This window comes from Idiotropiscis lumnitzeri, chromosome 4 (assembly GCF_059441095.1).
Source record: "Idiotropiscis lumnitzeri isolate Australia: NSW breed Sydney's pygmy pipehorse chromosome 4, RoL_Ilum_1.0, whole genome shotgun sequence".
NCBI classification, from domain to species: Eukaryota; Metazoa; Chordata; class Actinopteri; order Syngnathiformes; family Syngnathidae; genus Idiotropiscis; species Idiotropiscis lumnitzeri.
The window spans coordinates 11,110,676-11,125,856 of record NC_142394.1 but is presented as its reverse complement, the minus strand read 5'-3'; the positions used below and the strand labels follow the sequence as shown (position 1 = coordinate 11,125,856).

The window sequence follows — 15,181 nt, the reverse complement described above, 5'->3', positions numbered from 1 at the left end:
GCTAAAGTGGTGGCTGACTTAACATTTGTTTCTCAGCAATGGGCATTTAAAGTCATGAGAAGCTATTATGTCAATGTTTTTTTTTTTTAATAAATCACCTGACAACATCGTTGAAACAACATCGCTTTATTGAAAACTCGGCCAGGATTCTGTACAGCAGAGAGTGTGTGCAATGCACAGGGGCCAGAGCAGGAGGTACTAAAGACTCAGTTTCTCATGGTGCATTGTACCCTGAACCACAAATCTTGTGTAAAATGGCAATTGGTGACATGTTTCTTCTTCAGAGCCTTGTGAGGAATGAAGATAAAGACTAAAAATTAAAAAAAAAAGAGAGAAAGGGGGGAAACTAAGCTCAGCCCATAGGGGAGAAAGAGAAAAATGGACAGTGAGGAATGGAGGTCCCTTCCACGAGATGAGGTCCAGGTCTAGAAGACCCTCACACTTTCCCCTTAAGGCCGTTAAAGATGATCAGGTAAGGCCTCAGACATCTCTTCCCCTTCCCCTCTTCTTGCGCCCCTCTCCCTCACATCCGCTCTTTCTCTTTCTCTCCTTCCCCGAGCCTCACTTGCTGGCCATGGTGTAGCAGCCTTGTTGGTGCCACTGCATGTCGCGGATACGGCGCACGGACTGCAGCTGAGGGGTGCGGGCGCCGTACTCGTTAAAGTGCCTGTAGTCGCCCTTCTCCAGGAGGTACTGGCTCCCACGGTAGCCGGGGAACTGGTATCCCACGAAGCTGATAAGAAGAGGGGGGAAAAAGACATCAGTGAACAATGGAAACGCGACAGCCGGTATTCGACGTCCAAAGTTCCACTGTGAGCTGCACTCACGTTCCGCAGCTGACGATGATGCTGCCAACTCTGTCGGTGAATCCGTAGGAGAACAGGCTGGGCACGTCATCATCCATGATCTCCATTTTGCGGCCCTTGAACTCTCCCACCTCATGCAGGCAGATCTTGTGCTTTTCAGGATCCTGTTGGGAAAGCCAGAGAAGCTCAGCAGTGGTGACACAAAAAAGGTGAGTGGTTTATTTCTTCTTATTTTTTGGCGTTACCATTCGAACAGGCCTGAATGACAGTAGGTAGTCATTCTTCTGACAGTTGCTCCAGGAGTCCCAGCGAGGATACTCGCCCTTTTCCAGGATGTACATCTCACCACAGAGGTTCATCTGCTCAAAGCCCACGAAGCTGCCAATCAAACGGCATCATGAAGCTCCATCGCAAAGACAGAAGTTGATGAGGAGGATGGCGGGCACTTACGGGCCGCTTTCAACGCGGAGGGAGCGCACACGTTCCATGCCAAGCTCGCAGATGTTCAACACCTCGCTGCTGATCTCGATCACGCGGCCCTGGAAGTTCTCCTGGTCAAACACCAACATCTACAGAGGGACACAATCATATTTTTTAAGTTCCACAAGAAAAGTTCATGCGAGAAAGGCCCTCACCTTGTAAGAAGTCAGACCCAAATCTGACTTCTTGCTCTGAGCGGCCTTCCCATCCGTCTGGGAAGAGGATTTGGATTTGTCGCTTGACATGATTGCTGGGTCAGAAAAGAGGGGACAAAGTTACATAACCCAGCCTGTCAAAGCCACCGTTATGTGTCGACATACCGGCACCGAGTGGGTGTATACTGTGCCTTACCTGATGCTTACGCCGAGCCTCACTCAAGAGTGTGTGCGGCCCGGGTGTACCCCTCCCTTTTATACTCTGGCTCCAACAGGAGAGGGATTAAGGCGAGAGAAACAAACCTGCTGAGGTCAGAGACATGACACAAAAGAAAAGACCACATCATCAGAGGGGATGGACAGGATATGGGCGGAGTCAGTGCCGCAGGGTGGGAGATATGCAGTAACCAACAAGACCAATACAATGTAAACACCTAGCTGAATTGAAATTAAATGTGTTCAAAAGTGTGAATAATGGGAAAAAGTATAGATAAAATATTAAACAAAAGTTAAAGTTTTGGAATTATGTTGTAGTTGTCCATAATTGATGTCAGATCTGCTCTGCATTCAACTGGGATTAATCCATGTGGAATATTTCTAATTAACTTCTATTTATCAGGTATGGGAAAAAAATGTGGATGCCATTAAAAAAAAATCTAACTATATATTTAATTTATATTGCATTTGGAAAAGAATCCCACCTAATTTTTCTCCAAATTTGTGATTAGTAGGTTTTAAATCTGATGAGCAAGTTAAACATTTTCTAAATTGTACAGCTTTCCATTCCTATCAATGGTCGTGAATGGTTTCCCAGCCTTGAGAGGTGCCCCTGTGCTCCACTGTTAATCTGCTCACTCTCCGCCCTTGTCAGCGGTCTTTTGTGCAGGCATACACACTGGACTGCTGACCGGGGTCCGAACATACCGGACCGCTTTTGTCTCGATGATATGTGCTGAGCTGGTCACAGCTGGCCCCCGGCAGCCTAGGGGTGCGTCTCTCTGCGGGCTGCAAATAGTGCGCGTGGCCTCGCGTGAACGTGCAGCTGCAGGAGAGCCCCACCCATACACCATCCCTCACCCACCTCCCCACCCTGCATGACTTGCCTGCCCATATAAAACAGCAGCGCCAGGTCCTCTCAAAACTTTGCGCGAGGCAGGAGGTAGGTGTGTTTTACTCCAGAGCTCTTCCAAAAATAAAATAGGTAAGGCCCTGTCTCCGCTCCAACGACAAACACAGTGTGTCAAGGAATATATGCCCAGAATAAAAGACGAATTGCTAAATATATTGATGTTTCTGTTAGAAAGAAGAAATTAAGTTATTCTCTCATAAGTCCATGTTTTTGTCTTCAACCTGCATCAGGTGTAAAGATGTTCAGAACTACAAGGTCCCCAATGATGCAACCATTGGCCAACACAGGAACGGGCCTGGCCCCCATCTTCAAGGTAACACTAAAGATGTGACCGTTTTTTTTTTGTTTTTTTTTACATTTGGCATTCTCGTTCACCTCGTGTTGCCTGGACAGGTGACTGTGTTCGAGCAAGAGCATTTCCAGGGCAAGTCTCTGGAGTTCACCTCCGAGTGTGGGAATGTCCAGGAGTGTGGTCTGGACAACATCCGCTCCATCAGGGTAGAGAGTGGCGCGTAAGTCTCATCTGCATTTTGTTACCTAGCCAGAAATGGATCACACCTGTTGACATCTTTAAATGTTCACATAGTTCTGTACATGAGTAGAATGTCTGTCCTTTATGGTACATTGTACACTAAAATAACCCAGTACCTGAAAGTGGTTAGAACCGCTGCCTCACTACAAGAAGGTTCACTAATTAATGATGACACAATAAAAACAGTAAAATACATGAGTTCATTTGCAGCGTGGGACCGTTGTCGTACAATTTCATGATTTAAGAATTGTTACATTCAGGTCAGCACCGGGGTAGTGTGCCTGTTCTTTGTTTGCAAGAGTGGGTTTTGTCCTTATCCTTCAGTTTCTCACGTTCAAAAACACGCTAGAACATGGCATTCTGATTAATATTGCGTTTCTTTGAATTATGTGTGACGGAGTAATATCCACCTGTTTTTAGCAATGGGGCTGGGGCAGCCATTTTGTCATTTCTGTCGAGCTGTCTGCTTTAGCAAACACGTGAGCCGTGATTGGTCATTAGCTGAGCAACTATGATGTCATTCTAAGTCGACAGTGATAAAATGGCCTCCCCGAGATGGCTAAAAACAGGTCAGTTTTTGCCGCTTAACTCATATTGCACCAACGCGATATTATTCAGAATGTCATGTTTAGACTCGCATCATTCATAGATGGAGCACTCACCTCAAGTGTCCTTTATTTATGCGAAGCTGGGTTGGTTTCGAGCACCACGACTTCCAAGGCCAGCAGTTGATCCTGGAGAGAGGAGAATACCCCCACTGGGACTCCTACAGCGGCTCCCTCTCTTACCATGTTGAACGTCTCATGTCTCTGCGCCCTATCTACTGCGCTGTAAGTACACGGTCCACTCAATCTATGCCCTTGCAGTTAATCTTGATCCAAGACCAGCTGCCTTCTTCCAGTCTCACCAGACCAGCCGCATGACCATCTTCGAGAAGGAGAACTTTATGGGGCGCAGCGTGGAGGTCTGTGATGACTACCCTTCTCTGCAGGCCATGGGCTGGCTGACGCCTGAAGTGGGCTCCATGCATGTGCAGTGTGGCGCGTAAGTCTATGCACCTGGTCAAATTCCAAAGATCCCAACGAAACCTTTCCATCTATCTATCTATCTACCTACCTACAGACACATTCAGGTGTGAGAAGACTTTTCTGTGATGATCAAGCTCAGTTTGATTCAAAAGCTGCTCCATTATAGCATGTCAAAGTGTGACTTTAAAACTAAAAGTGACGTCCTGCTATTTGTTTGCTCCGACAGCTTTGTGTGCTACCAATACCCTGGCTACAGAGGCCAGCAATACATCATGGAGTGCGAGAGACACAGTGGGGACTATCAGCACTGCAAAACCTGGGGCTCCCACTGCCAAACCCCCCAGATCCAGTCCATCAGGCGCATCCAGCACTGAGAGGAGGACAGCAAGACTGACACAACAACTCCTTCCTACCAATGATCTCCTCCTTCTGTCTCCTCTTCATTCCTGTTCATTGCTATTTCACGGATGAGTGTGATAAGAGACAATATGGCACTGCTAAAGCACAGTCAACTCTACAGTCCACACACACGTCGATTTAGATGACACCCCGGTAAGGGGTCTTTTTATTCGGTTTGAGGGCCCAACTCACAAAGACACTCACTGAGCTTCAAATGAAGGCCACGTGGAGGAGAACTTCAAAGCTTACGTGTGCTCGCTTTGTGGGGAGGTTGACTCACAGGTTGATAGCAAATAAACTCATTTTCACCTCAAATACATAACGCCTTTTATTTGTTTTTTCCTTAAATACTTGCCATCTACAGTAATGTGGCAAAAAGGTATGGAATACATTTTCTCCAGCAGTGACAAAGGAGGTAGGTCAAGTATTTTCATCCGCCGTGGACAATGTTGATGCAACTAACCAATAAAATCAGCATCATCAAATAACAACTCTGTGCCCCCATTAGGAATAACTAATTTAGCTGATCGCCAGCCTGGGCCTCCCTCGGACCGTTTGTCAACAGGGTGGCGGGGGAAGTGTTGAGCAATATGCAATTTACAGATCTAACATTGTCCAACAGGGGAAGTGGTGACCCTTAACACAGACCAAAAGTCGTCCCATTCCCCCCAACAACAAAGTGGCAACATTAACGTGAGCATACACACCTGATGCAAAAAGAGTTTAGTAGGAAGTAGTAGAACATGTTAAACACGATACAGTATTGCATTTCATTTTAACTGAAACATTTTTTAGCAGCAAACATAGTGAACATACTGCAAATGCAACTGTACTGTATATATTGTCAGTGATGGCGCATGTCCGAGTGAAATGAGGGCTCCCTCTAGAGGTGTGTAAAAATGACAAAATTAAATGTTCAAATTGCATAATGTTAAAGTAGATTCATCTTTTTGGGTGAGGATAAGTTGTTCAGAGAAAGCATGGATGGATGTTGTTTTTTAATCGATATCAGTGTGACCGATAAAACAGTTCAGTTACATTTAACTTTTAAGTATGATCCAGTTGAATTGAATCTTTAAGAACTGTTTATTTTGAAACATTTGTTAGGTACAATTAACGTCTAAGAGCAATACATGAGTAGGTAGCACCCCTGACTTTGGATACAATCCCAGTCAGGCGAACGGTAGCATCCAGTTGGGTCTCTCGGGAAGATTTCTCAGACATAAGTTGGATAAGTTGCGTCATCTGGTGTAAAAACTGCGCCAAACATATCAGGCGAGTAACTTGTTGCGTTGAGTTGCCACTGGCGAGCCCTGAATAAGACGAAAAGAGTATAATGCAAGTACAGTTTTTTTTTTGCCGTATTTAAAGGCAGTGTTAATGTTCAAATATTTATAATGTTATAGTGGCTACAATAATCTTTTAGGACAGCAACCTCTGTTTCAACCTCTATACTAAGGTACCGTATTTTACTGTTGGTCATTATGGGCTTAACTAGGGCCTCATTTATCAAGCATGCCTAGTCATAGAAGTGTGCGCAGGGCGTGCATACAAAATTCACACCCTGAGTATGTGATTTATCTTTTTGAACTTGTTAATTTCAATGAAAGCACCATCACACAATCTTCAATGCACAAATAATCTGAGATCTAAATGGGAGGGGAATCAATTCGCGCACATTTATCCATTTTACAGAATAGCTCTGAGTGTGTGCCTCCTCAGGAAGTTACAACGCTAGCTGAACGTTTACAGCAGTGACCTTACGTGACCCCCAGCTCGCCATACACGTATGCAGAATGTTGTGTAATTGTCATTCATGGGCCATGTCTGTTTTTTTTCCGTTTTTCTTTTTTTTAATGACATTGAGTTATATTTTTTTCAATTATTCAACATCAATTTTTTAAGTATTATTTTTGGTACTAGCGTAGGCGTACCTGAGCAAGACAGAGCTTGTCCACAGCATTGCTCAGAGGAAAAGAAGTCAGGTCTGCCCCTCCTACGATGTCAAGCTCCTCATCTGCCTCCTCCTTCTCCTCCTCGCTCTCTGAAGACAGTGTCCAGGTGATAGTGACCGGATCGGGTATGGATCCCAATGCTCCAATCACATCAATGTCCTCCTCACTTCCTGTTTCCAGGCTGACTTCTGTTGATGAGGAAAAATGGTGGTGAGAAAATTACAGAAATCCTGTTTTGCCGGCTTCCTTTTTTTGCGTATTCCCTGCAGTCTGAGTCAGCACCTGTGTTCAGGTTGTCCAGAACGCTGTTGTGCTTGACCACGCTTGTCACTTCTTCACATGCATTATCTTCTGTTTTGGCCGGCACGGTGTTTTCATAAGACTTCACCGAAAGTGGAACAGTCGGTTCCAAGCGTTTCCTCTTGGCTTTAATGGCGAAACCCGTAATTCGTTCTTCAGGCTGAGCACGCCTCTTTGCCGCTTTCCTCGAAACCTTCTCCTCAGTCGCAGTCTTTTTACATCTGTCTTGAACCACTTTAGATGTCCAGTCATTATCATCTTTACAGGGACGCTTTCTCTTCTTCTTCGGTCGTCCTTTCTTACGGTGTGGTTGGCCCAACTGTTGCTGAGGTTTTTCCAGGTGCGGCTGATCCTTTTGATGAGACAATGTCAGGGAAATCACATCCAGAAATGACACAGATCAACCACAATTTCAAAATCAGCGATGAAATCTCCTGGCATGTTTTTTCCATAGAACCTTAGGTTCTCATCACCGTTATAATAATTTAATAACAATAATTTAATATGTAATATTTATGAATTATGAATGGTAAATTCCAGATTGCTTGAACTTTAAGGAAAAGTCACAGTGCCCTCTCACGGCTCAACTGTTTTCTGGGTTTGGTCATGTGACGTGCGCAAGCTGAGTGCTTCGGCACTGTGATGTCATTTTCAGTTGACAACAAGTGTCAAAGTGACCAACCCCTGAGATGGATATAAATGTGTGGAGTATTCTGCTTAAATCATATTCCACAAACACAATCTTAATCTGATTACGGTGGTAAAACTAGAGGGGATGCATGGAACATATTATTGGAAAGAACATTTGGGACTTGTTTTCTATATATTTGTTCACCGAGCAATGTCAGTGACATGTATTGACAGGCGGAAGAGCCGAATGCATTTCCACTTAAGATTGATTTTTTGCTCGACACATATACATTCCGCACGGAAATGAGGCTGGAAATCAGGTGATACAACTTTTGCAGCATTTATACGCTGAGCATGTTGCCCCCACTGGTAGCTGATATTCTCACAGTTAATAGGTGTTAGCGTAGAGCATCGACGGCAAATGAACAATGCTACACTCTAAAAGAGGTTTTTCTTTCCAATAAATGAACTTTATTGACAACAACAATTTAGAAGTACAATCCAAACTCTATGGACAACTCTTGCTCATCCACCATTTTTTTTCCTTGTGGGACGGTCTGCGTAGTTACACCATTTTGTAGTTGTGCGGGAAATTTGGGTTATGCGGCCACTGCGCGTAGGGATGTGCTTGCTAAAATGATGTCATTTTACCTTGCGGTTGCGTCAAGCATGAATCAATCTTAAGAGGGCAGAAGGTACATTTAACAAGTGTACCCAAGAAAAGTGATTTGCCGCCATCTTGTGGCAGCAATAGGCAATTATAAACCTTTTTGGGTGCACATGAATTAATTGCATAATTTTGTGTGACTTCTCTGCATTTATTTTTGTGACATTTTTGTTTGGTGGTGTGCTGTGAGATGTTTGTAACGTAAAATATGCACCTTGGCTCAACTTGGCAAACAACTGCCGTAACATGCGGCTGTCACAGCAAAACATGCAGTTCAATCACTGCAAGAGCACAAGTAAAAGTAATGAAAAGCCAACTCACTGAGATCTGGGTTGCCTTGTATCTACTCCTGGTAGGATAAGTCTTTTTGGTAACTGACACTGGCTCATGCTTCGATGATGACCTGGTCTTCGAAAGGGCAGGATTCTGGAGAGGATTCACACCTTGATCAATAAACAATACACATTTCACCAGAATATAGGTATGCATACACAGTATGCCCCTAAAAATGCACTCATTCTTTGACTGCCTATCACGCATGTTTTCTTTAGTTCTATTTCAAGTACCGAACATCCAAAATAATAGAAAACATACGATTAACTTAATAATAATATTCCCTTTATTAGTCCCACAATGGGGAAATTTGAGATTCGAACCCAGGACTCCTGGGGAGACTGGGTCCTGAACGCGGCGCCTTAGACCACTCGGCCATCCTAGTGTTACTAGAAGCGCAAAAACAAAGCGAGTATGAAGTGTAGCTTGGATCGAGGTAGCGTTGAAATCCCTGCTTGTTCCCCAGACTTCATGCCAAAGCATTTTCTTTTAATGGGGACAGCGCAATGATTTTTATCATTATAAATTGGAAGATAGAAGAAATGCCACATGCAATGGTCCATCGGATATCAGCTCGCAAACACGCGCAAATGAGTAGCCTAGACCAGTGATTCCTAACCAAGGTGGTACGGCAAACTAGTATGCTGTAGGAGATTCAGGTGTCGCGAAAAAGTATTCATACTTTTTGTAGCATTTTTATTTGACGAGAGAATCCCCCCAAATATTCTTTGCAATAATAATATGTTCTATGCGCCTTCACTAGTCTAAACACGGCATTCTGATTAATATTGTCTTTGTGGAATATGAGTAAAGCAGCAAAATCCACCTGTTATTACCCATCTCAGGCAGCTGCCATTTTGTCATTTTCCATCAACCGAAAATGACATCACAGTTGCTCAGGCTTCAGGTAACGCCCAATCATGTCTCACCTGCAACGGTGATGTCATTATCAGTTAACAAGCAAGTGGCAAAATGGCCTCCCCCTGAGATGTACAAAAACAGGGGGATTTTACTACTTGAGTCATATTCCACAAACATAACATTAATCATAACATAATCTTGTCAAGGTTTTTGGGTTGACTTCTCCTTTAAAATGAATACTATTTTTCTTTTAATGAACTGTCCAGTCAATGAGTGAGTTTTTGGGACAACTTGTATGCACAGTATATTATTTGAGCTCAGTTGCCACCTTTACTACCTGACAGCTGACTGAATAGAGAGCGTTCCGCTTATTTAGTTGCACCATAGGCGTGCATCGTAACCTCTTGTCTCCTGGAGCGCCATCTATTTGAGGCATTATGTCCCTCACGGACTGATGGATCCGTTCCTTTGCTTGCACAGGATGCAATTTCTCTCTGCTGCTCTTTCTTGTAGTTTTAACTCTCCTAGTCGTATTGAGAGAAATTGCTCTTTGCGTGCTGGCCTGTGAGCACGTTGTGTCCTCCAACGTTTCCCGTGTCTCCCTGCTAACACAGGTACTACTGTGTTGCTCCAAGGACTGCATGAAGTCTTCCAATAAAGCTGTCAGATCTACTTCCGCCTGTGGCCCCAGAAGGACCCCCTCGCCGTCTGTTCGTCCTGTAGTGTCAACCTCTGTGAAACCATGAATACCTGAGCAAGAAATACAGTCAGTGTCACCACCACAGGAGGCGATGGTACAACTGCAAATCTGGGCTGCTTGAGGTGGCTGGTCGTGTGGAGGGCTGCTACGTAATGTATAATCCATTTCCCGCATCACTTCCGCAACAAGATGATCAAAGTGCTCTGGCGGGTCCACATGAGGCAGAGGGGAAGGATGTGAGACCTGGCAGAAGAAGGTTTAGAAATGCTGTAGACTTGTACATTCAAAAGGTTTAGATATATGCACAAATGTATTGGGACACTTTTCTGTAACATCAACAACAAGTTACAGTGGGAGAAAATCTGGCCCGGGGGTTTGCAAAACTTTGAGCTCAACGCCAGATTTGATTTTTAAATACAAAAAAATGGGAATTTGTGTATGGTGTTTGTCGTTCACGACGGTCGCACTGTTTGACTACCAGATAATATTGTTCTCTGTCTTGGACTGGGCGAGACGTTACACTACAAGTCCGTCTCCGATCAGAACCAGCCCAATTGTCAGAAGCTTTCGTAAAGATTCTGTCCATCTGCGCAGGACCGTCGAGGAGGCGGGACAAACAGCTGTGAAGTCATGTGGACGGAGGCATTATGTACGTGTGTGTTTGTTCTCTGCTAGGAAAAGGGGAAAAAAACTAAAAAAAGAGACTATGGACGCATTACTGGATGCTGGGGAGAGGGCAGTATGGACTGTCTATTCTCCAAAAAAATGTAAGGTAACAGATTTGTTTAAGAGCATCGAAGAAGGACGTAGGACATGTCACACCATGAGGCAAGACGTGCAAAACATGCCAGACTTCTGTCGTGGTGGTTGTGAAGCGTCCCAGATGCCAAACGACCAATCGTTGAGTTTATCACACTACACGGGCTACGATGCGTCAAGACAACTCAAAATCGGCCACATCTGTTGACCCAAGATCCAAGATCCGTCGGTGTTATCAAGCAATACTTTTTTTTATGAGACTGTGACAAAAACAGTGAAGAGTTGAGTTTTTTATCAAATAAGGGAGGCTGGGTTCACCCCAAAAAAATCTGCCAAGAGGTGCTATGATAAAATCACAAATATACGGATGAACGTTGAACGTAAAAATATTTGAAATTCTACATTTTAATAAGAAAATTACAATTCATTGTTAATTTTGCACTGTATTATTTAGCATTATCAAATTAGAAATATTCTAACAGTTATAATGCATTTAAAATGCAAATGTACATGTCAAATTATTTCACCATTTCTTAAAAATTTATTTTTTGCATTAAACACAAATCACAAATTACGGGTGTCATTGCATTACCTGTGTATCCTGCGGTGTTTTGTTCTTCGTGTCACACTTCACGTTGTCCCCTCCCTCCATCCGGCTGTGACTTTCTCCACTCAGGCTAAAGTCCCATACTTTCAGCCGCCTTCGTCTCCTTTGAGGGATCCAGGGCGACTCCAAAATGTGTCGCGTCATCAGGTGCAACTTCCTGCCTGTGGCTCCTCCCCCCTGACCTGTCCTCATAGATGCCGCTATTCCGCACCTATGCAGGAGCGACTTGTGCTGCTTGGTCACGCCCACTTCCTGCACGTCCACCGTCTGTGTCCACCCTCCTCTCCCCCTCCTACCTCTACGAGCTTGCGGCCTCCGGGCTGGTTTCACAGCTCCTCCGCGCTGCTTGGCCCTGCCAGAAGGCTTCTTCTTAGCTCGTCCCGTCTGCAACGACCCTTTAGCGTCCATGTTTAAAAAGTGACTGATGAATCCTGGGATGTTGTCACAAAACCCCTCAAACTGCACATCCCCTGCATATTCATCCTCTAAAACGCTGGCACCTGCCGGAGGGTTGCTATACACGTAGTTCTGGGAGTCAGCAATCCACGGGTGTTCAACCACTGAGGAAGTTAAAAGATTTGGGGCTTTGTCTAGCGAGCAAGTGAGGGGAGTCGGAACATTTTTTAGGACAACATGATTGTCAGCCTTCCCTAAACTTTCAAACAGAGACCTGTCAATGGTCTCATAGGCAGGCCCAGACTGAGAAGAGGGGGCGGCGCTTGCTTGCATCTCTTCTGTCTCGGTCAGTGCGTCTTTTTTGCTGCTTGACAGCATCTCTTTCCCCAAAATGGCATTGCCGTCACTCACCTCCCGCCTCCAGCATGTGACTTCCTTCTCACTGAGCTCCACCGGATCAGTCTGTACACCTACCTCAGTGCCCACGCCATTTCGCCACTGCCTCCGTGTGACCTCCACCAGCCCCACTATGCCCAACTTGGCTGCGGCAGACACAGCCTCCTGCTTCTCTCTCTCCCCCTCCCCGGACATCTCCCCCGAGTACAGCAGTCTGACCAAATGAAGTAGAGAGCTGGCGCCCACATTTCCAAATTCCAGCAGATGCTCTCGTCTAGCTGGGGGTGCCGGTGAGGAGGACAGAGCCGTTGACAGCTGGGGGCTGATGGCGGAAAGGACACAACTGTGTGCTGGCACTGAAACACCTGGAGGGACAAGAGATGCCATCAAGGGTGGGACTAGTATGGTTATAGTAAATCGTTGCTTAGGACAAGGGGGGCAAACTCTTCCAACACGGGACACATCAAAGTTATGATTTACATGGAAACGATCAGCTCAAACTACACTATTATTTATGATATATCAACCAAAATTGTGTCATTCCCTTGGTAGAAGATAGACCTTCACCAAGGATGATCAGCACCAAATTGTACATCTTCTAAATTTTGTCATTGTGATTCAATATGTTGCCAACTAAAGCTATTGGTAACTGGGCCATGAACAAACGAAAAAACCAAAACAACCTTTTTAGCATGGGGTAGCAAAAAGAAAAATAAAGCAACATTTTATAGATATTAATTACCTTCTGCCCGCAGCAGAGTGTCACAGAACTGTTGGTGCTGTTGCTGTCTCTGCAACTCGGCCACGAGGAGGGCTTCAAATCCCGGCATCTGGTAGCACCACATCTTCCCATCAACTGAGTGGAACAAACTGGAGAGTGAATATTGGATACCTTTGTTACTCTTTTTAGTTAAGGCGTTATTACGAACTTTGAAACATCTTTTCCATGGTCAAATCACATTTTTTAAGATCAAATTTCAAGCTTTCCAACACCTTTCACAGATCTTAGTTACTAGAGCTCCTAAAAAAAACTGAATAAAAACACCAAATAGTCACAGAATTGAAAAGGACAAAAGAAAATGGCAAAATCTAGAAAATTAATAAAAATGTAATGCATTTGTTTTGTACTTTGGACCAATCCTGGTAAAAAAAAACTTTGAAGGATAAGCACCTTCATCAGACGTTAGAAATAATTATGTCAGGGCTCTTCTAAATAGTGCAATGTTTACTCATTAGTGATTTTTGTATTTTTTTGCTTTGGTTTGGGTTATTATGCTGTTACAAGACGATGACCTGCTGCTGAAATCATGCTTCCGTACATTTTGTCCCAGAATGTCTTAAAAGTTGTTATACAGTATGGCATTGTATCCTGCACAGATTCAACACCCTGTGCTGGATGTAGCAAAGCAACCCTAGAAGAGAACCAAGCCTCCACCATGTTTTTATTACTATGCAAAATCTTTCCAACTCATATACAGAGTCAATCTGACTTACAATACAATACAATACAACTTTATTTATTCTAGTCTCGTGAATATGAAGTTATTTCAGTTGAATGGTTTGTTGCTGACAAACCTCTGCTCCACACTTCACCGCATTTATAAGTAATACAGTCAAAAATAATGGAAATATTAATATTTACTTAGCATTTTTAAAAGTTTTTTAGCATCTAGAAATGTTTATTTTGTACATGTGCTTTTAAAAAAATATGCATTCATTATTATAATAAGTACCCGAGTGTCATATTGCCAAATTTATATAAAACCCACTAGCATAGTACAGCTTTGCAAAACCCTAAATTAACGATTAATGCATACTTAAATGTGAAAATGTTGCAATATTACTTATCTAAATGTTGAAGGTAGTATACTTATTGTAAGTATTAACTACAACATTATTTAAAAAATACCATTGAAGTTCTAGTGTGATCGATAGTATTTTATAAAAATAAAAAAGGATTCGAGAAAAACACTACTGAACACTATATTTACTGTTGTGCTCTAACGTGGACAAAATTATCATATTGAAGACTGACAACGTAAAATTCGCAATTAAAAAACATTTAATTGCTGGAATAAAAAAACAACAACTCAGTCTTTAATGGCAAAATACCAATTAGCATCGTTGCTAACAAACTAGCATGCTGCTGGCGGCAATCACATTCAGCGGTTATCGCATCACAAGCAGGTCGTCACGACATTTTCTTAACGAATCTTGAACTGCACAAATACGACTTTAATACAATCTGGACATGACATGGTTACTACTGAATTCACATGTTTTTGTGAGCTTCCCTCTGAATGGTACACTGAAGACGACAAACGTGAAAGTTGCAAGAGCACTCACCGTTTGCACAAAGCTCACTGGAAAGCCATGCTCATTAAAACAATAAAACAAAAATGTTTGTTAAAAATGATTATTAGTGTACAGTTCCACCAAACTGTCACTTTTTTCTTTCCATTGAGTTTACCCCCATTCGTTTTGATTATGTCAGCAATGGTCAATTGCGGTCATGTTTGGTGTAGTATTCATCTTGACCACTGGAAGGCAGTAGCGTAGATACCCAGTGAGTTTACAAGGGCCAAAGACGACACAGTCAACATCGAAAACCAGACAGTTCCTTCTTACTTTAAAAACGTTTCGGCTAATGACTGTCGTGCCAGAACAGATGTCCAGTATTTTCACAATTTCCTAATTCATCAACAGAAATACTTCAAAAGTGGAAATAAAAAGTAAAATATATATTAAATAAACAAAATATAAAATTTTCTGTGTGAAACGGAATTCTACAATACAAACTCTAAAATAAAGGAAAACACCACTCATTTGGAAAGAAATGTAGGAATATTCAATTGACTGTCTTCCGAGGACAATATATTGTGACTAGTTTTTTTTTCATATCTAAAATTATATTCAATTGAAAGTAATTATACAAATATTAAAAATATAAAATATTCATGCTTGCAACCACAAAAGTAAAAAAAAAAAAAAAAAAAAAAGGCTGGACTATGATGGAATGACCTCAAAGGTGGTGACAAAATAGTACGA

The 15,181-nt window shown here is 43.0% G+C and overlaps 3 protein-coding genes across 4 annotated transcripts; 1 reads left to right on the top strand and 2 right to left on the bottom strand.

Moving 5' to 3' along the window:
* Positions 1 to 110: 110 nt before the first annotated feature.
* On the bottom strand, positions 111 to 1,709 carry crybb1l1 (crystallin, beta B1, like 1). Its single transcript, XM_088294641.1, has 6 exons — positions 1,638 to 1,709; positions 1,442 to 1,536; positions 1,257 to 1,375; positions 1,052 to 1,184; positions 828 to 970; positions 111 to 733 (listed from the first exon to the last, which is right to left on the bottom strand). Exons 2-6 carry the CDS (start codon positions 1,529 to 1,531, stop codon positions 562 to 564), a joined length of 657 nt encoding a protein of 218 aa, XP_088150767.1. The 5' UTR covers positions 1,532 to 1,536; positions 1,638 to 1,709; the 3' UTR covers positions 111 to 561.
* A 729-nt stretch (positions 1,710 to 2,438) lies between these two features.
* On the top strand, positions 2,439 to 4,844 carry cryba1l1 (crystallin, beta A1, like 1). Of its 2 annotated transcripts, none has more exons than XM_088293632.1 (6): positions 2,439 to 2,600; positions 2,801 to 2,883; positions 2,964 to 3,082; positions 3,791 to 3,932; positions 4,004 to 4,146; positions 4,357 to 4,844. In XM_088293632.1, exons 2-6 carry the CDS (start codon positions 2,809 to 2,811, stop codon positions 4,502 to 4,504), a joined length of 627 nt encoding a protein of 208 aa, XP_088149758.1. In that variant the 5' UTR covers positions 2,439 to 2,600; positions 2,801 to 2,808; the 3' UTR covers positions 4,505 to 4,844. The 2 variants fall into 2 exon arrangements, with proteins under 2 accessions (XP_088149758.1, XP_088149757.1); XM_088293631.1 differs by having other exon boundaries at positions 2,445 to 2,642.
* Positions 4,845 to 6,448: 1,604 nt separating this feature from the next.
* Positions 6,449 to 14,519, bottom strand: LOC148338100 (uncharacterized). Its single transcript, XM_088293482.1, has 7 exons — positions 14,480 to 14,519; positions 12,876 to 13,003; positions 11,327 to 12,498; positions 9,724 to 10,218; positions 8,403 to 8,507; positions 6,767 to 7,136; positions 6,449 to 6,672 (listed from the first exon to the last, which is right to left on the bottom strand). The coding sequence occupies exons 2-7, from the start codon at positions 12,976 to 12,978 to the stop codon at positions 6,449 to 6,451; spliced, it is 2,469 nt and encodes an 822-aa protein (XP_088149608.1). The 5' UTR covers positions 12,979 to 13,003; positions 14,480 to 14,519.
* Positions 14,520 to 15,181: the final 662 nt, after the last annotated feature.

Coding starts and splice junctions, on each gene's coding strand:
- cryba1l1 (XM_088293632.1), top strand. CDS start 2,809: ATGTTCAGAACTACAAGGTCCCCAATGATGCAACCATTGGCCAACACA. Junction 3,083..3,790: donor ATCAGGGTAGAGAGTGGCGC/GTAAGTCTCATC, acceptor ATTTATGCGAAG/CTGGGTTGGTTTCGAGCACC. Junction 3,933..4,003: donor TGCGCCCTATCTACTGCGCT/GTAAGTACACGG, acceptor GCCTTCTTCCAG/TCTCACCAGACCAGCCGCAT.
- crybb1l1 (XM_088294641.1), bottom strand. CDS start 1,531: ATGTCAAGCGACAAATCCAAATCCTCTTCCCAGACGGATGGGAAGGCC. Junction 1,185..1,256: donor CTCCGCGTTGAAAGCGGCCC/GTAAGTGCCCGC, acceptor TTTGATTGGCAG/CTTCGTGGGCTTTGAGCAGA. Junction 971..1,051: donor CATTCAGGCCTGTTCGAATG/GTAACGCCAAAA, acceptor CTTTCCCAACAG/GATCCTGAAAAGCACAAGAT.
- LOC148338100 (XM_088293482.1), bottom strand. CDS start 12,978: ATGTGGTGCTACCAGATGCCGGGATTTGAAGCCCTCCTCGTGGCCGAG. Junction 10,219..11,326: donor AAACACCGCAGGATACACAG/GTAATGCAATGA, acceptor TTCTTCTGCCAG/GTCTCACATCCTTCCCCTCT. Junction 6,673..6,766: donor TCTGGACAACCTGAACACAG/GTGCTGACTCAG, acceptor CCTCATCAACAG/AAGTCAGCCTGGAAACAGGA.